The sequence below is a fragment of the Schistocerca piceifrons genome, chromosome 9 (genome assembly GCF_021461385.2).
Source record: "Schistocerca piceifrons isolate TAMUIC-IGC-003096 chromosome 9, iqSchPice1.1, whole genome shotgun sequence".
NCBI lineage: Eukaryota > Metazoa > Arthropoda > Insecta > Orthoptera > Acrididae > Schistocerca > Schistocerca piceifrons.
Window position 1 is genome coordinate 224,274,432 of NC_060146.1, and position 22,513 is coordinate 224,296,944.

At 41.1% G+C, this 22,513-nt stretch overlaps 1 protein-coding gene across 1 annotated transcript in view; it reads right to left on the reverse strand.

The window, feature by feature from the left end:
* LOC124716884 (luciferin sulfotransferase-like) overlaps positions 1-22,513 on the reverse strand; it is a 57,132-nt gene that overhangs the window by 13,230 nt on the left and 21,389 nt on the right. Inside the window, exon 4 of the mRNA XM_047243437.1 lies at positions 2,286-2,406. Coding sequence (XP_047099393.1) covers positions 2,286-2,406 — 121 coding nt within the window. The remainder of the gene's footprint in view (positions 1-2,285; positions 2,407-22,513) is intronic.

Genomic DNA, 22,513 nt, shown 5'->3' on the forward strand with positions numbered 1-22,513 from the left:
TTTACACCGACGAACTGTAATGCTTTTTTAAAAAGCGTGTGGTAACGTATATAGAAGAATGTATCATAAATTCATGATTAATTACTTCATACGGTTCATTTTTAAAGACGTTGTCTCTTCATTCCCACAACTACCCTTGCCCCAACGGCTACAATTATTCCACCTATTGTCATTATTTACAAATTTAAAATTGCGAAAGTTTCGCACTGGTCTCCTGGTCTTTCATTACACTCTCAAATTAAATGACGACTAAATAAAGAAACAGCGAAGCGAAACGAAACAAGCGATTCAGAAGCACAGCAGGGAGTCAGATTCACGAGCGAGAGAGTCTCGTATCGAACGAACACAAAAGGCAATAGCCGTTTTTTCGGCCTTGTATACTGTATGTGACGTCAAAATGACTCCACGTGTTGGAGAACACTTGCGAACTGCGAGTCACACAATCCCCGTATTTTGTTTTAGGTCTCCTAGTGGTGGGGATTTCAGCAAGTGCCACGTTAATCGTGTAACTGTGTGATTTAGATGTGGTGACAAAACTTCGTTACTCGCCGCCGTGTATTTTGCAGGTGGACAGCGCATTGTCAGTGGCATTGTGTTCGGACCTCGAGATGACCGTCTCAGACAGTTGAAACCCACGACCGAAAAACATAAAAGACATTCCCTTTGGAATTAAAAACTGTATTAAGAAATGTGGCTGGCGCATTCAGTAGTTTTAGTGGACAACAGGATGTAGTTATGTAATAATGAAAGCGCGACGCCCAACTATGTTTACTGCAGTGTGGGACTGTTATCTTCCTGTATCGTCGAAACTTATTACTTCTGATGCAGAAAAGTATGTAAGATGGATGATAAATAAATGAAAAATTATAAAAGGAAGATTGTTTTTCCATCAAATTTAAGTTTAAACCATTGGTAGTATCCTCTTGGGGGAACTCTTCTTTACTACCACTTGTATATACGTCACATCAGGACGGCTCTCAGTGCCATAAGAATAAGTTAGTTATTATTTCACGTCACGACTCGGTTGATTTATGATGATCTCATCCTTCTGTCCTTGCCTTGTGCTAATCTTTCCACCTCTACACGCAACACCCTCCACAGCCCATTCCTCATTCTTCACTCCCTGTCTGCCCCTTACACTCTTATCTTGTTGCTCCCAGCACGAGGTTAAAAATATTCCACACCTGCCACTCACCTTTCACTTCTTCTTCGATCAGCGCATTTCGTCGCTATTCTCTTTGCTACTTCTCCATTTCGTACTTAATCTGTAGACTTAACTTACAACATTCTTCCTTGTCGCCACACCTAAGTTATTCCACATTCTTCTTCAATTTATTTCCGATGGTGTGTGTTTCTCTCCCACACAATGCTCTGCAAACATACATTTTCAGGAACTTGTTCCTCATTTTCATACCAAAATCTGTTTTCAGAAAATTACCCTCACTTCTTTTACTACTATGGTCTTTCCTTCGTGAGGGACCACAGTCATACAGAATTTTTTGAAAGAAATTTCCGTCATTTGACTGTTAATTGTTCATTTATTTTACACAGTCATGATTTCGGCCCTTGGAGCCATTCACAAGAGCATGTTGAAATATTAAAATATGTCTGACTGTGTGAAATTTCATCGTAGAAAAAACATGATGAACAGAAGTGATAAACGCTGGTCACAGGAATGTTAAATACGCGACACTGTATGTTAATGGTTCCTCATTGTGCACAATGTCAGGCATATTATGTATGTCCCATATGTACTCGTATCCCGTACGGCGACAACCGCTCTAGAAGACTAGAAATATGTTTTTTCGACGAGGGTATGTCACAGATAGGTCAGATATATTTTAGCATTTTAACACTTACTTGGTAATGGCTCCAAAGGTCGAAATCGTGATTGTGTAAAATAAATGAACAACGAACACCAAAATGACGGAAATTTCTTTTAAAAAATCTTTTAGTATTCCGTCGCTCACATTTTTTATATTAAGCAACGTGCTACTTTATTTTCAAGTGCTCATACCTTTCGTCTACACTTTCTGTACTCTTAAGCAATATCCTGTAGGAATTACGTTCCCCATTTCTTTCAAGAAGTCTTCTAAGGCATCCTTTTATCCAGCTGGAAATTCCTTGTCGTCTCCGAACCTCAATTTTGCTGTCTTCCTCTACCCCTTGCACTTTTATTCCTCTTTCGACATATTCATTTAGTTCATTCATTAAAGTTACGACTCAGACAGAACAGAGAACGGAATTTTTTCCTTACAGAAATGCCTAAGAATTATTCCACTTACCAACATTGGCAAGAAACGCGTCGTAATATTCTTCGAGCGGAAGTTTCAGATCGTACATCAGCCGAATGTGGTAATAAAAGGAGGTCGCAGCATCTTTTGGATTCCGGGCGACGTATATAACCTGTGGAAAAAAAAAATAGGCAATTATCATCAGCGTCAAAGTCAACCGGATGATTTAAAATACCAGCTTTGGACTACTTCTCAACTCTTAAACTCCGTAATTCAGCTCTCTGTGGGAAAAATGTACACTTAATTTTTTTGTGCGAGCTCCGATTTCTCTTATTTTATTATGATCATGTGTCCCAATGTAGGCGGCGACAATTCAGAATGATGTTGACTGAAATTTGGTGAGGAGATATCGCAGCAACGAACAAGTATGTTTTAATGTTTGCCATCCCAACTTGCTTACCATATCCGTAACACTCTCTCCGCTATTTCGCGATAACACAAAACAAGCTGTCCGTCTTTGAACTTTTTGGATGGTCTCCCTCCGTCTTTTCTGTTGAGCATCCGTTACTGCAGAGCAACAGTCTAGCAGAGGACGGACAAGCCTACTGTGAGCAGTCTCTATAGTAGAGCCGTCGCATCTTGCAACTGTTCCGCCAGTAAAATGTAGGCTTTAGTTTACCTTCCCCCAACATTATCTACGGGTTCGTTCCAACTTAAGTTGTTCGTAATTGTAATTCCTAGGAACTTGGTCGAATTGGCAGCCTTTAAATGTGTTTTATTTATCGTGCAATCGAAATTTAACCATTTCTTCTTGTACTCATCTGGATGATCCTACACATTTCCTTAGTGAGACACAATTGCCACTTTTCGCACATCGCATATCGTGTGTAAGTCATTTTGCAATTGGTTTTTATCTTCTGATGACTTTGCTAAACGGTAAGTTGCTCGTGTAGCATTATAAGTAAAAAATGTAAGAGGGCTGATCAGATTGTCTCCTAAATCGTTTACGTAGATTAGTAACAGCAGAGCGACTGTAATACTTCCTTGAGAAACGCCGCGTATCACTTCTGCTTTACTTGACGAATCTCCGTCCATTACTACGTACTGTGACCTTTATGAGAGGAAATCTCGGACTGAGTCGCGCACCTAAGAGATACTCCACAGGCAAGCAATTTCATAAGACGTCTGTTATGAGGAATCGCGTCAAAAGTCTTCTGAAAATCAAGAATTATGGAATAATTTTGAGATTCATTCATTACATCGTACGAATAAAGAGCTAGATATGTTCCGCAAGAAAGATATTTTCTGAATCCGTGCTGACCGTGTCTTACCTTCGAGGTAATTCATAATTTTCGAGCACAATATATGTTCCAAAATCCTACTGCAAATTTACGTTAGTGAAATGGGTCTGGAATTTAGCGGATCACTGCTATATCCTTTCTTGAGGATCGATGTGAGGTGTGCAACTTGATACGGACCTTTCATCAAGCGAGCGGTTGTATAAGATGATCACGTATGGGGCTGTTGTACCAGCTTACTCAAAAACGAACCTTACTGGTATGCTGTCTTGGTCGGCGGACCTTTGCTACACCAAGGACATCTACTTCTAAGTTACTCATGTTGGCAGTTGCTCTCCATTCGAATTCAGTAATACACTGGTGTCCAAAATTAAAGCAACGAACCGCCGTTTCCCCGTCCTGTGTCTAATTCACAATATAGTCATACAAACTGTCGGCAGATGTCCGTAGCATCGTGTTCTGCACGGAAGATGGCATTCCGGTCAACGAACGACCACGCCAACCACGACGTGAGGGCAGAGTTTGCCGGGTGGTCCCACACCCACATTCGCTGTGTCCACAGACACAGGCGGCGCGCTGTGGGACGTGACATCAGAAAGAGAGGACCGTTGTTTGGCTGCAAGGGGCACGACGGTACCGCCTCAGTACTGCACGGCAACTGGCGTCTAACCTTCACAGAAGGGAACGTCTGGAGTGGAGTCGCCAACATGGCACCTGGACGGTCGAATAGAATGCCGATTTGGTCTGGAGAGTGATTTTTGATGGATCCGCATCTGGAGGACACGTGAAACGCAATTTCGGGAGCCAAACATTATGGAAAGAGATCGATATCGAGGAGGATCACTAATGGTGTGGGCAGGGTTGATGATGACCACTCTAACACCTCTTCATGAAATTGTGCGGGTGAATCAGCAAGATTTAACTGCTGTCAGGCAACGTGACGAGATCTCGGCACCTCATATGCGGTTGTTGTGAGATGCTGTAGGTCCAGACTTCGTATTGATGGACGGTAATGCTCGACGTCACAGAGCACGCGTGTTGATGTTTTCTTGGAAACGGAAGATGCTGCACGCATGGCGTGGCCTGCTCGCTCTCCCAAGTTCAATCCCACACAGCATATCTGGGATGCACTAGGGAGACGGCGTTCATCCCGTCAACGTCCCCCAACCACTCTCCAAGACTTGCGAGTAGCTCTGCAAGAAGAATGGGCGTTGCTGCCTCAGCATGCGATTGATGGCGTCATTCACAGCACCCACCGTCGTTGATGACAGGCCTGTATTGCTGCTAGAGGTGGCCACACCGCGTACTGAGCACATTAAGCAGTTGACGGAATGTGTACGCAAACCCGTTGAGTTGGAAAAAGCGAAGAACGTTTTTGTCTACCGTTAAACGCTTGTTGCGCTTTTACGTTCTGTATTCCACACATTGTCCTTACTTTCTTTATGGTGTTTTGTGGCAAAATAAATGCAGTCTTGCAAAATTTCTGTTTGTTGCTTTAATTGTGGGCACCAGTGTTTTTACTTCGTCTTATTTGGTGAAGGAATTTTCCAAAACTGTGTTTAATACCTCCGCTTTAGTGACACTGTCATCGGTTGTATTACACATTGATTATGCCTTGCCGATGGTGAACTTGACGTACGACCAGAATCTCTTTGGATTTTCTGTCAGATTTCGAGAAGATTTTGATTGTGGAAGCCACTAAAAGCAGCTCGCATTGACGTCCGCGCAAAGTTTCGAGCTCCAGCAAATCATCGACAGGCTTGGAGATTTTGCGTTCTCTTAAATCTGATATGCCTTTTTCGTTGCTTCTGCAACAGCGTTCTGACCTGTTTTGTGAACCATTGGCGATCAGCACCATCTTTTATTAATTTTGGTGTAAACCTCTTAACTGCCTCGATTACTATTTCTTTGAATTTAAGACACATCACGTCTACGCTTGCATGTGTAGCTGGTAAGACGTAGGAGCTGTCTCTTAGAAGGAAGCGAAGAGAATTTTATCTACTTTTTTTAAATAGGTCTGTCTTGCGTTCACTTTGGTGGATTATAAATCTGTGGTTTTTCAGTCTCGCTACAACGATCTCGTCTTCACTGATCGCTGTATCCGTCATGATGCTGCTTATTTGATCAGGATTATTTGTTGCTAAAAGGTCAAGACTGTTTTCGCAGCCATGTAGACTTTGACTTGGCACCTGAACTAACTGCTCAACATAATTTTCGCATATAACGTTTGGTACAATTTCTGACGATGTTTTGTACCTAGTGCAGACTTTTAATATGTATTTTCGCCAACAAATCTGGGATAGATAGAATTCAGCATCAACTATAGTTGTATGGGGGTGGGGGTACCGAAATAGTGATGGAACCCAGATTTTGTTTGAACAGTTCGACAACTATATCATCTGAGTCGAGGGTCCGGTTAAAGGAACCACTTATTAGATCATTCGGGTAGTTAAGTATAGCGTCTACCCACACTATCTCTCAGGGACTATCTACACCAAATACGCTATGAGATAAAACCACGAGGGGCGTTCAGAAAGTACTGCATGGTATTATTTTTCTCTGAAAGCATAATATTGCCCATTCTTTTGGCTACAAAACCGTAATTTTGAACATGCTCTCCGTTTAATGGGACGGCTTTACGCCGCTTTACTGGGAGGGTCTGGATGCCCGCGTGGCCCTGTAACAACAACTATTGCACATATAAGTAATTCTTTTCATCTGATTTTACGATAAACTGACTTCATTTCTTTTTGTTTCATGCCATTATGTTAAGAAAGCTGTAAATAAGTTTCAATGTGAATATTAATGTTTATGTCAAATATCAAGAAATATGTTTAAAATTGCAGCTGTGCGTCTGGTCCATACATAGGCAATGTGTTAGGATATGTAGAATGCAAAACCTCGGGTGAACACCCGGTCTGTCAGGGAGCGGTAAAAGGTGGATGGCAGGCGAGCGCGGGAAAATGCGCGCGGGCACTGCACGGCACAACGGGCTCAGCAGTAGTAGTTGGAGTTTGGCATTGGTCTGAGCAACACCTTCTGGAGCGAGGAGGCTCTCCTGGAAGACGTAGCTTCACTGAGCCTCGGGTATGCCGTTCCAACGCCCACACAGCATGGCAAAATTCCATAGGCACTAAATGGAAAAGTATTGCGACGCTAAGAAGAATTAAAGTGCCGATACATCAAGAGCCATAGCTCTGGTTGTATGTGTGCTCTGTGCCTCGCCATCTTGCCGCCCGCCAACCGCCGCATCGATACTAGCAGGTTGAAACTTTTAGTACTGTATTCGTAAGGATCACAGAGTGAACTGTGTTTGTTTGGTGCAATAATAACCTAAATTTTACCAAAACTTTTTCATCATTTAATTATCCTCACAACTAACCTAGACAGGGTCCTTTCCAAACGTTGTGCAATCTGAGTGTCCCGAAATGAAAATTAAAAATTGTGTTAATAATGATTATTTGGAGGACTAGTTATATTAGAATGGTGTTTAAAGAAATGTTTTGTTAATGAACCAGTAATGAATGGTGAAGGTCTAGCGAAGTCGAAAGATAACTTTAGTATTGATATAGTAATGAATTCTATTATTTCGGGACAGATATAAGGTATTTAAATGAGCAGCAAATAAGATGAAAAGAGTAGTAACTTATATACTGGAAATCTTGAATTAATAATAAATTCAGTAATCATTTTTTTTTTTTTTAAATACAGCGATCATAACAGTTTCAGGGTCCCCCCTTCATTCATTTGAATTCTGAAGTGTTGTAAATTGGTTCGACCAGCAAAAGTTAAAGCCAATATAAATGTCAAAATTTGTCAGTGTTTTATCTTTATCAAAATTGACATTTTGTGTGTGTGGCATGAAAGTACAATTTCTAGGGTAACCTATGCCCGATTTTAATCAGATTAATAGACAGTATAGTTTTGTAGTAAACATTATAGTGTAGTGTTATGTATTCATGATTTTTCATATCAGTACAGAATGTGAAACTATCAGTTCAATAGATTTTCTGGTTCTAAAATTCTACTATATTATGCAGTGTTACAACTTGTTGTTTTGCATGAATATATACCAACTTGTACAGGGAAGAAACTCAGTTAATGCCTAATTAGGGCCGGCTGGAGTGGCCCTGCGGTTCCAGGCGCTACAGTCTGGAGCCGAGCGACCACTCCGGTCGCAGGTTCGAATCCTGCCTCGGGCATGGATGTGTGTGATGTCATTAGGTTAGTTACATTTAATTAGTTCTAAGTTCTAGGCGACTGATGACCTCAGAAGTTAAGTCGCTTAGTGCTCGGAGCCATTTGAACCATTTTTGAACCTAATTAGGCTGGCGACCGTATTATTGTCACATTGGTAGCATCTTCTGGTTTGCTTTTGATCCATCCTGACGTGTAATTGCATTTCGAACTTACTTGACGGATCATTGTTATTACAGAGTGGATGTAAGTGTGATTTCCCACCATTCAGGTACACGCGGTCGATATCTATGCGAAAATCCTTTCTCATAAGGTGCATCCCGCTCACTTACCATAGCACAGGCTTGAACGAGTACTGTGTCAGGGATTACAGCACCACTCCACAGGTCGGCGTGACAGCCGACGCTTCGCCGCAGCAGTGACCTCCACTGACTGCTCGCGCAACGCACTTCAGAGCCGATCGTTGTGCGGTGAGGGAGGACGTCAAACAGAACAACCGCTCCAGAATGGCAGAAGACCGTCGACATGGCTTCACCAGCTCAGGGTGGGGCTTTGAACTTTCTCTATGGAGGAGAGGTGGTGGGGCGCCGCTCCATGGATTGCCCTTTTATTTCTGGCTCGATTTGACGAACACATATTTCATCGTCTGTGGCGATGTTCGACAAAACGTTGTCACTATCAGCCTAGTAACGCGCAAGCAACGCCGACCACGCAGTCCTTCGTTGCTCTTCATGGTCTTCTGGTAAGTGGCGAGGAACCGAGCGGGCGCACGTCTTTCAGTGGCCCAGCTGGCAGACGAGTGTGCCGGCACTGCCAACAGAGACGTCCAGTTGTGCAGAGAGGTGTTTACTGTGACCCGTCATCACCTGGAATGAGAGCGTCCGCACGTTCTGACACTGGAGGAATCACAGTTGTGTACAGCTGGCAAGCATGTGGGAGACAGTTTTGTGCGACCTTATTACGATGACGATAGACGCCTCTCCCAATGACTCACCGTGCTTTTGTTCACTATCAGGCCCCTGTAGACATTCTGCAAGCGCCTATGAATATCTGCGGTCCTCTAGTTTCTAGCCAAAAGACACTCGATGGCAGTTCTCTGCTTGGAAAACACCTCCGCTACAGACGCCATTTTGAATGCTACGTGCTGCGCGGGATTAACCGAGCGGTCTTAGGCGCTGCAGTCATGAAATTTGCGGCTGGTCCTGGTGGAGGCTCGAGTCCTCCCTCGGGCAAGGGAGTGTGTGTGTTTATCCTTAGGATAATTTAGGTTATGTAATGTGTAAGTTTAGGGACTGACGGCCTTAGAAAGTTGTCCCATAGGAATTCACACACATTTGAACATTTTCTTGAATGCTACACGTAACGCCGCCGTCAATAAAACTGTCGGGGCTGAAGCGGGAATACTCCACGATGTTCCACAACAAATTCCGCATTTTTTCATCTGAAATGGACTATGATAAAAATGTGTGTTGCATTACTTATTGAACGCCCCTCACAGTTCTAACAGCAACAATGATGCCACCATCAAATGTTTTTAATCTATGCTTTCTAAAGACGGTTAGGTCCATTCCAAAAGTTTACTGGACTTATATTCGGCATTAACCAGCTTTCGGTACCTGTAACGATTTGAGCCCAGTGATTTCTATGAGCGCTTCGTGCTCTGGTTATTTCCCAACACAGCTACGACAGTTTACAATACTGATTATTGCTGCATGTGTCCTCTCCCTGGGTTAGCCCTGTACAGTTTGAAACTGAGCTTCTCCTTCCACTATCTGAAGCCCCTCTAAGCAAAAAAACTGCCCATCCGTCTGCACACGGATCCCGCTACCCGTGTAGCCACCTCCTGCATGTAGTGGACGCTTGACCTATTAAGCGGAACCCGGATCTCCAACACCCTCTGGCTCAAATCGAGAAGTCTTCCATCTACACAGTCGCAGAATGGACTTAGTCTCTGATTCGAGCCCTCCGCTAGGCTCTGTACCAAAGGTCTGCAGACGGTCCTGTCAACGGCGCTACAGATGGTGAGCTCTGCATCTCACAAGCAAGACTGGCACTGTTTACCATTTCAGCTACCCACCCAAATTCAGCGAAAACCTCTCGCAATCCCAATCGATACACATCGTTAGTATCAACATGAGCCATCACCTGCAGTTGGCTGCACTCTGTGCTCTTCATGGCGTCTAGAAGCACTCGTTCCACATCTGGTATGCACACAGAGGTATGCACAGCCATTTCTCTGAGAGACCCCACTACGCTCCTGATGTTGGAGCACGCAAGCAGCAGTAAAGCACCGCCCCTCTGTCAGTGCACAGATCTTGTGGGCTGAGAAGTTCTCTCTGGAACATTGGAACATGGCGAATGACTACATCTGGCTCAGGGTCTTTGTCGGTCAGAGATAGCACCCGAAACCTGTTCGCCAGACGAACTGGGGAGGCTCTACGATCGGCCCCTGGAAAATCTTTCGCTGTCTGCCACACCTCGAAACGGATACCCACACGATCAGGGGTGAGGCGTCGTCCACAGTACGGGCTGTGCCTCAGCAGTCAGAGTATCGGACGCACGGGGGGATGCGATGGACGTGCCCTGCAGTCCTACGTCCAGCCCACACGGCGATGCCCGTCGGCACCAGATTCGAGCTGCGCCACCGAAGCCGGCACCGACTGGGGCTGTGGGCGGTGGTGGGTCACCAGCTGAGCTCGCGTCTGGACACGGCAGCCACACTCCGCACTAAAGTCGGAGGAACCACGGAGACACTGTGGTCAAAACACGCTTTGCCCTGAAGTGCTGCTGCCTGGACAGCAGCTGCTGGCGAACTACTTAACGAGTTCTGCAGTACAACTGACTACTCACACGAAAACAAACTCCTGACGCAAAACAAACGGCGGAAATATACACTACGCAGTAAGTAAAACGCGAAACTGTGGCTACCGGTAACATAAATACTCCGGAACTTTAAGATTTTTAACTGAAATTCACATGCTAAGTAGAACTATAAGTCCCTACTTGATCCTATCAGCTCGTGACAACTTAGAAACGAACGCAGTGCTCCCAACTGTTGCGAGCTGGGCGAGCTGCTGAATATGTCGCTTCGCAACTCCCGTACACAAACAAGATGGCCAGAGGATCTCAAAGGCCCGCTTTCCGTAGCTATTGGTGTGATTAAATCTGTGTGTCGGACAGCAATATCAACCCTGGGTTTTGAAGGTGAATAGAAGACAGATTTGTTTTCGGAAAGAGTGGTGCACCTTGTAAGTAGGCTGTATAGGTTTTTTTATTGGTAACGCCACGTAGCGCTCTGTATGAAAATCACTGGCTGTGCTGTGTGCAGTCTGTGGCTAGTTTGCATTGTTGTCTGCCATTGTAGTGTCGGGCAGCCGGATGTTAACAGCGCGTAGCGTTGCGCAGTTGGAGGTGAGCCGCCAGCAGTGGAGGATGTGGGGAGAGAAATGGCGGAGTTTTGAAATTTGTAAGACTGGATGTCATGAACTGCTATATATATTATGACTTTTGAACACTATTAAGGTAAATACGTTGTTTGTTCTCTATCAAAATCTTTCATTTGCTATGCCTATCAGTAGTTAGTGCCTTCAGTAGTTTGAATCTTTTATTTAGCTGACAGTAGTGGCGCTCGCTGTATTGCAGTAGTTCGAGTAACGAAGATTTTTGGTGAGGTAAGTGATTTGTGAAAGGTATAGGTTAATGTTAGTCAGGACCATTCTTTTGTAGGGATTTCTGAAAGTCAGATTGCGTTGCGCTAAAAATATTGTGTGTCAGTTTAAGCACAGTCATGTATAATTTTTCTAAGGGGACGTTTCATATGTCGACCCTTAGCCGAGGATACCTCACTGGAATCTCCTGATATTTTCTTGTAGTTTGTGCAATTAGTGCAGCCTTTGTTTATTGCTAGCGCGTAATTGTAGAGAGACTTTCCTTTGTAGTTGCAGTTTTTCATTCTTGTACAGTAAAACAGTTGTGGCATGCCTGTAGATTTGCACCAAGTATATCGCAGCTGCGCTTGCAATTAACGAGATATCATTTTCAATGCTATGTTAATGTGTTTTCTTATTTTGCTCTTCAAATTGTGGTTTTCTGTGTTGTCGTGTGAAATATTGTGACAATAATGGCACGTGAAAAACGTAATACTAGGCTCCAAAGTAAACTGAGAAATGACAGTGAAGACGAAAGCAGTGTGTTAGCGCCACCGTGTAATGAATTAACTAATGTTCAAAGTAGTAATTTGGTAATTGTGCATAGGGAAATGGAGCGGGCTGCAAATAATGGTGTAGGCAGTGAAACAATTAGTGAACAGGAAAGCATTATCGATCGATCGGTCAGCAACAGCTTGCCTCAGGAATCCGAAATGACAGGACACAATCTTGCAAATACTGCAGATTCAGGTTTTGCGTCCTCGCCGTTTTCTCAAATAAGTCAAGACACATTTTCTGCTTTTCAAAATGCGAATATTGCCGGTTCAAATGCATTGCCGAATAGCACTGAGGAACTGAGGAACATGTTTCAGACACTAGTGCATTGTTATTACAATTAATGCAACAAATGGGACAAAAGCTTCAAAAGTTAGACACAATGGAAAAAAATCTTCAAAAGTTAGACACAATGGAAAAAAATCTTCAAAAGTTAGACACAACAGAACAACACCAGAGACAAACACAGCAACAGTTAAACACAATGAAACAAAATCAGAGACAAACACAGCAAAAGCTTCAAAAGTTAGGCACAGTGGAACAAAATCAAACACAGCAAAAGCTTCAAAAGTTGGACACCACACTTGAACAAACACGTGAAGATTTAACTACTGAGTTACATAACATTGAATCGAAATGTCAAAATGTCTCTAATGACGTAAAAACACAAATTTGTGAGCACTTTCAACCTATTTTTTCGCGGCATGAAAATGCATTACAAAATCACGAAGCAGCCATAAAAGAACTGCAAACCATTGTTCATGAAAATCATGAAACCTTGTGGGCTAAAATTGACTCAATTGCATCTACTGATTCGGTTACGCTGCTTGCAAAAACTCAGGGAAACTAAAAGGACACAGTAGATACGATTTCAACACAAATGGACACTCTGAAACTTGGTTCAGAAAAACACACTGAGGAAATAAATACACTATCGGAGAAAGTAGCCCAACTTTCGGATCAGTTCACTAACTTATCTGCAAAGGTAGATGATGATCTGAATGACACAAGACCTGTAGCCATCACTGACACAGAAGAGTATGAACAAATTAAGAAATTCAAAAAAAATCAGAATCAAATTAATACGCAACACAAAAGAGAAATCCGGGAAGTACAAGATCAGTTGGCACATGTAATACAAAAATTACATATTTCAGAGGACACTCGCGCTGCAACACGGGAAGAGGGACTTACAAATACGGAAAAGCCACATAATAATAACACAGGGCATTTCGGAAATTATGAAAGAAATTGGCAAGGTGCACCGAATTTTGAGATGGAACCGCCGACACGACGTAACAATGACCAATATGCTACTCGCCGACACGATGATTTTGACTATAAGCTGTTCATTACTACACGTAAATTCAAAACATTTAAGAATTCTGGCAACGACATTCATCCACAAGCATGGCTCCATCAATTCTCTCATTGTTTTCCTCCCAACTGGTCATTAGAGCACAGATTAGAATTTATGTGTGGCTACTTAGAGAATGAACCAGCTGTAACAATGCGATCGGTCATTCATGATTGTCACAGTGAAGGAGATTGTTATCATGCCTTCCTCTCAGCATATTGGTCTCAAGCTACACAAGACCGAGTAAAACATAGCATCATAATGATGAAACATTTCGAACAATCTGAATTTTCCAGTCTTGTGAAATATTTTGAAGACATGTTGCACAAGAATCAGTATCTGTCAAATCCATACAGCCCATCAGAACTCATCCGCATTTGCTTAATCAAATTACCTGAACATTTACGACATATTATTTTGGCAGGACGTTGCAAAGACGACATTGAAGCTTTTCAGGGACTCTTACAAGAATTGGAAATTGTCACTGACAATCGCGGGACGTGAAAACAGGAACACAACAATTACAGGTCACATCCGTCACAATTCCGCGCTGAAAGAAATAATAACTGAACACGACGAGGCTATTCTTACAACGCACATCGTGACCAAAACAGACACCACCCATATGACAACCGTTTGCAGAGTAGTAAGAATTACAGGGAAAGATCACCTCTCCGTGGTAGTGACTGTCACAGAGACAATCAGAGAAACAGACAATATGGGAACCAAAATAATTATTATCAAGGGAGACAGAATAACTTCAGATGCAACGGTCCACCACGCAGTTACGATTCTGGGAGAAATTCTCCACCACATGACCGACAAACAAGAAACTATGTAAACTACCGACAAAGCGACAGACCTGAATTCCATCAGAACTGGCGAGCTTCAAACAGTGCAGGGCCCTCTCGACAAGGTGAATTTGTAGAAGTTAGGCCTCCTAATCCCAATAACGATGCGCGCCAACAAAGACACAATAGGCAATGACTCATATCGCTGGCAGCCACAAAACGTACTTATGAAACTGACGACGCAGCTGCCGTAGCTAGTAATTACGTAAAAATGGAAGACATTAGGGACATCTTACTCCAGGAACACGACGTAAAACATAACAACATTGCATATCCTGTGATTCACATTACAGTAAATGATGTAAAATTTACGGCAGTACTTGACTCTGGCAGTCCCATTTCAGTAATTAGTGAAACAGCCTTTAGCAAATGCAACAAATCGAACGATTGCCCCACACATCCGTTACGTAAGATTAAATTACAAGGTGCAATCGTTGGAAAAAGCGTAGATGTACGCCAACAAACTAACTTAGAATTCTTTTGTGAAAGCCACAGCTTCTCTATGAACTTTCTTATTGTTCCATTATTGTCGACGGAAATTATATTGGGAGTAGACTTTTTGAATGAATACAAAGCAATCTTAAACTTTCACGATGCTGAAGTAAGTTTGGAGAAAGAAGGTAAGTCAATAGCTTTGAAATTTGAAGATTGGCTCTCAAACCATGACGAAGAAATTACTCGGCTTTACCTCCTGTTAGACAACAGTTCGGAATTTGCGACGGAACTTGACACTAACAATCACTCTGCAAGTACTGACAGGGATGATATCGACGGCGCATTTGATACTAATGAGATAATTCAGAATAAAAATTAAACAATTGAGAATTTTAATGACACTGATAGGCAAGACCTTTTTGAGATTTTACAAGCACATTCCACAGTTTTTACTCACAAAACAGGAACAATCAAGGGATTTCAATACCAATTTCGTGTTCGTGAGCATACTAAATTTCGTGCTAGAACATACGTAATTCCGGCGCATTATAGGGACCGTTTTAGAACAGAAATACAATCTATTCTTGACGAGGGCGTTATTGAGCCTGCAGTAAGCTCATACAACAACCCATTACGTGTTATTGAGAAGAAAAATGGATCGATCTGGCCTTTCTTAGATTCGAGACAAATCAATACTATCATCATTCTTGAAACAGACAGGCCGCAAACGTTAGAAGAACTTCTTCAAAATTTTAATGGTGTAAAAATGTTGTCTTGTATTGATCTCAGATCCTGCTTTTATCAGATCGAACTTCATCCAGAGTGTAGAAAATACAGAGCTTTCCTTTGTTTCGGCGTTGGTTATCAGTTTCGGAAACTTCCTTTTGGTTTGAACATTTCTTCGGCAGCATTCATTCGCGGGCTAAATTCCATATTACCTGACTACTTAAAACGTCACATCACCTTATATGTGGACGATATTCTGATAGCAGAAGCCTCATGGGAACAACACAATCGCATCCTCAACAGCGTGTTACATATTTTTGCAGAATCTGGAATTACAGTTAACTTGGAAAAGTCTGAATTCGGTAGGACAAAGGTGAAGTTTTTGGGACATATTATTTCTTCTGAAGGCATTCAGCCGGATCCTGAAAAGTTAGAAGCAATCAGAGCCATTCCAGTTCCATCCACAAAAACACAATTCCGCAGTTTTCTAGGTCTCGAAAATTTTTACCGTCGTTTTCTGAATATGCAAATTCTAGTTACACCACAACTTTGTTCTCTCACTGGAAAAAATACTATTTGGAACTGGGACGAACAAGCACAGTTGGAATTCAATTCTTTGAAAGAATCGCTACTTAACGCGCCAATAGTAGCTCATCCAGATCTGTCACAATATTTCTGCCTTAGCACGGATTCTTCTAAAGTCGGTTTTGGTGCCCATTTATTTCAAGAAGCCACAGAAAATGACACTACTGTTCAGAAAACCATTGCTTTTGCTAGCTGAATGCTAACAAAATCTGAAAAAAATTATTCCGTTACTGAACTGGAAGCTTTAGCTATCGTTTGGGCATTTAACAAATTTCGTTTCTTTCTTTCTGGTAAGCACGTAAAAGTATACAGTGATCATCGTGCATTACAATTTCTTATGTCTTCAAAATTAAATCATGACAGGTCAAAACGTTGGGCATTGTTTCTGCAAGAATTCCACTTCACAATAGTCTACATTCCCGGCAAGCAGAACATTGTTGCGGACGCACTGTCACGCGCACCGGCTGGGCTTGAGAAAAGTAACACAGAAGGCAACCTCGAGAAAAATTTCAGTATTCTTTACATTCAGAAAGTCGCCTTTGAAACCTTCATCTCCACATCTTTAAAGAACATTGCTCATGAACAAGATGAAGATCCGATTTGGAAAGACATCAAAAGCAAATGGCATGAAAAGACACACACACAGATTCGTCATTATTATCTGGTTAGAAACAACATACTGTTGAAACGCTGCACTGTTGATGACAAGCTATGGGTACTTTGCATTCCTGACGATTTTGTTAATAAGCTCATATGGTACATTCATTTCAGCTATCCACATTTTGGCCCACGAAAATGTTATCAATATTCTTCGAACGACTTGTTATTTTAACAATATGGAAAAGAGAATTCGAAGAGTTTTGTCTATTTGTAAACTTTGTCAAAAGGCGAAACCATCTACTATCTCACATCGTGCTCCGTTGTTTCCTATCATTTCTTCTAAATTAAAAGAATTTGCTGCTGTTGATCTCTTGGGACCCCATGTCAGAACATCGAATGGATTTTCGTACGTTCTAGTCGCTGTTGAACTTACTTCAAAATTTGTTTCTTTCACTCCGTTACGTAAAGCCATTGGACGGTCTGTATCCAACGCCTTTGTTAAAAATTTCTTACATGAAGTTGGACACATTAATAAAGTCATTTCAGATAACGGACCGCAATTCAGATCTGCTATTTGGTCACGTATGCTCCGGACTCATAAAATCAAACCTGTTTTTATTTCATTGAACTCACCACATTGTAATCCGTCTGAACGGATTATGAAAGAAATCAATAAGCTTTGCAGACTTTATTGTCACAGAAAGCATCAGCATTGGGACAGATATTTACACTTATTTCAAAACGTGCTGAATGAAATGCCTCATGACTCCACTGCTTTACCACCAGTTCTTGTACTGTGGAATGAAGAACCATCGAGCAGAATCAGAGAGCTTGTACCTTTTCCGAATACACGTAAACTTCGACACAAAGACATAATTGATTTGGCTATTAAAAATATAAATTCTGCAGCAGACAAAAGGAGAAAACTACACGGTAAAGCAAATGCAAAGAAATTATATATTGGTCAGAAAGTTCTCATTAAAGCTCATTCATTGTCACATAAGAAGAAACACTTGAGTCACAAATTCTTTCTAGTTTACAATGGACCTTACAAAATCCGACGTATACCACATGATAATTGTGTTGAAGTTGAAACTCTGCGTACTAGGAAGAGTAAAGGTTTACACCACATTTCTCATGTAAAACCGTTTATTGAAAGATAATCTGCTTTTTAACTTTGTCTTTGACATATAACTTTTCACTTTACATTACTAGTATGCTTTGTCAGACTTAGAATCTGTTAACATGCAACAATGTTTGAAGTTAAATATCCAGTCAAGAACCAAGAGAACTTATTTAAACAGAAATTACGAATGCATTGTTATTGTGAACAGACGACACAGTGTTATTGTGTGTGTACATTCTTGCTTGTTAGTTGCACGATTACGTAACGACTATAAGGCTTACATACTTAGAACATATACCAGCACTGCTAATGAGATTTTACTGCAACATTTTGGTTTACTTGAAAATACATTCTGGATTTAAAGTACTGTCTGCGAGATACCAGATGACACAGTGGTTAGTTTATTTGACAGCTACACGACTACATCACGACGCTACTAATGTGTGACACAATTTACATTGTTGCTTTTGCAGTGTTTCTGCTTTATATCTGCACAGTTTTTCTGAATTATTCTGGAAAGTAAAACATGTTTTAGTAGTAACTTTTATGGTATAGCTACAATGAAACAGCCTTTTCATGAGGTAAGTACGTTGACTTCTGCAGAACTTAGCTTTCGGAGGACGATAACTACGACACATCCACAGAGATTATGTTACAGCAAGACGCACATTTAGTGCTACAGGACACGCATTTCAGTGGTTAATTTTGTACATAAAACATTTATTTTTAAAGATTTTTGGATTACAAAGAAAGTTTTCCGTGATACATTTCATTCCATTGCTGTAATCTGTAACACCTGAGGGTATAATTACATTAATCCTCAAGGGGTACACGCCTACTTTGTGTACCATGTGTTTGGCAAGCACAAGGGGGCCCTAGCTAATATGGTATTTGCTTATACAACTTTACACATCGGTACCATATTTCTCTAACACAGAATTACACAGCTATCTGATTATTTAACAGAGAAAGAAAATTTTTATTTACTACGTCAGTGACATATGTTTACGCAATTACACAGTTGAATAACTTCACACTTATGAAATTGTACTTTGTGAACTATTCATATTTTTTTGGAACTATTGTGATACTATGAGAGCTCTGAATGATGTATTTGGTATGGGATCATGATTTTAAAGTACGTTTGAGGTAGATGACGCTATTGAAATGAGCAGAGAATTTTTTTTAGGTTTTGATATTATTGGAGGAAGCTACGACGTTTTTGAGATTTGACTGAGGTGTTATGATGTTATTGTTATGACGACCATGTGTATTTTGCTGTTGAGGTATGTTTATGATCAATAAGCTGATGCTACGTATTTATTATAATGAAATATTGAAGAAGTGTCGACGAATATGCATATGTGTAATAAGGTAAGGAATAATGAGTAGTGGTTAGGGACTCTGACTTGTGAAGAAGGATGTTGGAAACCAAGAATCATACTTTAAGAGTTATGAAATGTGTGTAAATGTGTGAATGTATCACAATGCCGACCAATATTTTTTGGACACTGTTACAGGATTTCGTTTCTACACATTTGCAACGCAAATTCTCGACCTGTGAAATTTTTTATATGAGACTGTCACTGTAGTGCAAACTGGTGTCGTAAATATTTCGGTAAGAAAGTTAAGTGACCACCTTCACGTAATGCGTCGTGGGCACCCAGCTGCGTGACTGTCGCCTGGAAAAAAGCTATTAGTGTGTGCCTTTCAGAGGCACAGGTGGAGAAAAAAAGAGGCCATTATCCTCGCTATTGACATTTCTTTGTAGAAAGCATCTCAAATACGACACGCTCAAACTTGAAAACATGATTACACTGTATAGATCTTAATTTATGATATTTACTGAAATGAAATGATGAGAAACATTTCACATCTATTGTCTTGCTAGTTGAAAGATTGTTTACTGCATTGGGAAATGCCATTTGGCTAGTGAATGATGTTTCACGACTTGTTTTGCCTATTTTGTTTAACATCTAGTTTCTAGCTGCACTGCAGCATTGGTTAAAATAAAATTTTATAGATGTACTAATTAATATAAATATTTTCTGTCTACAGATCCAGTAAATAATAATTTAAAAAATGAGTGAGCACAAAAAGACATTTCCCTTCACAGGAACTGCATACATAATTTTCTTTTCAAGTACTTGGTAATTTATTTCATAGAATAAGTTTTAGTGGTGCACCACTTTAATTATATAGACATTAAGATGTGAATAGACATCTCCCTTATCTGCATTGTTGTCTTTAGTGTACTATTTTTTCTGCTTGAGCTTTGTCATGTTTAGATATTAGTTATTCCATTTGCTGCTGCTGTTTGCCAGGCATAGTGCTATTAAATTTCACTTTGTGTTACTCTGTTAAGCCGGTTTTACTACTGACTTATTTTTCTTGTTGCTGCACATTGGCTCATATTAGTTGTAATATTGCAATTACTCTGTTAATTTAGATTTACTATTGCTTGCTTTGCCAATTTGCATTTTTTTGTCATTGCTGTTTGCGTTAATTGTTTTGTGCTGCTGCATTGCCTCGTCCTTTAGTTTAGCATCTGAGTTCAGTAGATTTAAGTTAGCTTAAGAGGGGTAGACTATATAAGAGAATGAGTTGCGATGAATTGGAAGAAATGCATTGAGAAGTTTTACGAAAGAAGTTCAGAAAGCAGGTATAGATAGCACTTTTTGAAATACTAAAGAACGAAGGGAGATCTCCAAGAAGTAAAGAAAGTTTTGTTTGCAAGATACTGGAGTAAAACAAACCCTGTCCTTTCCCTTTCTGTTATTCCGCTATGTGTTCTTCCTGTCTTTATGTGTTTATCTGATGAGAGTTACATGGTAGAATTTTTCTGATAATATGTTATTTACTTTGTAAAGATGTTTAGACATTATTTATTCTGTTTTGTTGCTCATATGTGAAGGTGATGTTTCAAAAGTTATTCTGATCTTTATGTATGTACTTATGTCATAATTCATGTAACACTGATGTATATGATTATTTCTATTCTTTTGTAAAGCCTGTGTTACTACAAATGTTATCTGTATTGTTATGTTCTTTAATGATGTATTTTGTACCTTTGTAATTGTATTCTTATATTGTAAATTTATAATTGTATAGACACCAGTTCTTCAAATTAAGTATCATTTCACTGCACACGTTTCTGTTGGTCATAATATATGCACAGTATGTGAGAAGTTGGGACTGTTAGTGCTTGCATGTGTGTTGATAATTCAGCAAGGGACTGGATAACAGCATTGCTGGTTCTAAGGACATTTCAAAAAAAAATTTTGTGAGTGCACAAGTGGTGGTTTATGGACTTGCTATATTGTCCGCAACACTCTTCGATGGTGATTGTGCACCTGCACAGTCGCAACAGATGGTTGGTGGCCGTCTCTACAAGGACTACAGTGGGTCTGCATCTTTGATGACTCACCAATACCATTATTTCTACAAGGACCACAGTGGGTCTGCACCTCTGATGGCCCACCAATACCGTAATCTCTACCAGGACTGCAGTGGGCCTGCTCTGTGATGAGCTACCTACTATCTACCAGTATTCTTCAAAACTTCGACTGACTCTGTTATGGCCCATTACCTGTCTGCATGTCAAGAGTCAGCACTGTCTTTCCATTGGAAGGACAACACTACTTCTTCAACACTGCATGGAAATCCACTACTTCCATGTCAATTTTCTTTTACTGCTCAGACTTTGAGAAAAAAAAAATACTGCAATTTTACTGTGATGAATGATCAGGACTGTCTTTATGGACTGTGAGAAAATTTTAGCTTTTGACCAACATTGTATCAATAAGTGCGTGCATTTGATATCTTTGTTATTGTAATTACGAAAAATTTTATCAAATTATTATTGGCCAGTGCCCAAAATTATTTGTAAAATTTTTTACGGGGAGCATCAGGGCTATGTAAGTAGGCTGTATAGGTTTTTTTATTGGTAACGCCACGTAGCGCTCTGTATAAAAATCACTGGCTGTGCTGTGTGCAGTCTGTGGCTAGTTTGCAGTGTTGTCTGCCATTGTAGTGTTGGGCAGCTGGATGTTAACAGCGTGTACTGTTGCGCAGTTGGAGGTGAGCCGCCAGCAGTGGAGGATGTGGGGAGAGAAATGGCGGAGTTTTGAAATTTGTAAGACTGGATGTCATGAACTGCTATATATATTATGACTTTTGAACACTATTAAGGTAAATATATTGTTTGTTCTCTATCAAAATCTTTCATTTGCTAACTATGCCTATCAGTAGTTAGTGCCTTCAGTAGTTTGAATCTTTTATTACCTGGCAGTAGTGGCGCTCGCTGTATTGCAGTAGTTCGAGTAACGAAGATTTTTGGTGAGGTAAGTGATTTGTGAAAGGTATAGGTTAATGTTAGTCAGGACCATTCTTTTGTAGGGATTTCTGAAAGTCAGATTGCGTTGCGCTAAAAATATTGTGTGTCAGTTTAAGCACAGTCATGTATAATTTTTGTAAGGGGACGTTTCAACCTCTAAAGGAGATGGCACACAACGTAACAGTGCGACCTATTCTAGGGTACCGTTGCAGTGTCTGCTGCCCTTATCGAATATGCGTGACACCAGACACGGAACGAAACGAAAGACGCGCTGTCGGGGTCGGTACAGGCCACTCGAAAGTGTGCGCTGATACGAGACTTTCAGCGGGATTAAGACTGTGTATCGGACCGGCACTCGAACCCGGGATCTCAGCCCGGCCCTGGCCAGCGCTCTGCCGACTGAGCTGCGAAGCAAGGCCCGCGGCCCGCTCTCACAGCTCCACTTCCGCCGGTAGCTTGTCTCCCACCTTCCAAAGCAAAGACAAAAATCCAGTGTTCGAGCAGCGTTCCGACACACAGTTTTAATCAGCCAGGAAGTTTCAGAACAGCGCACACCCTCCTGCAGA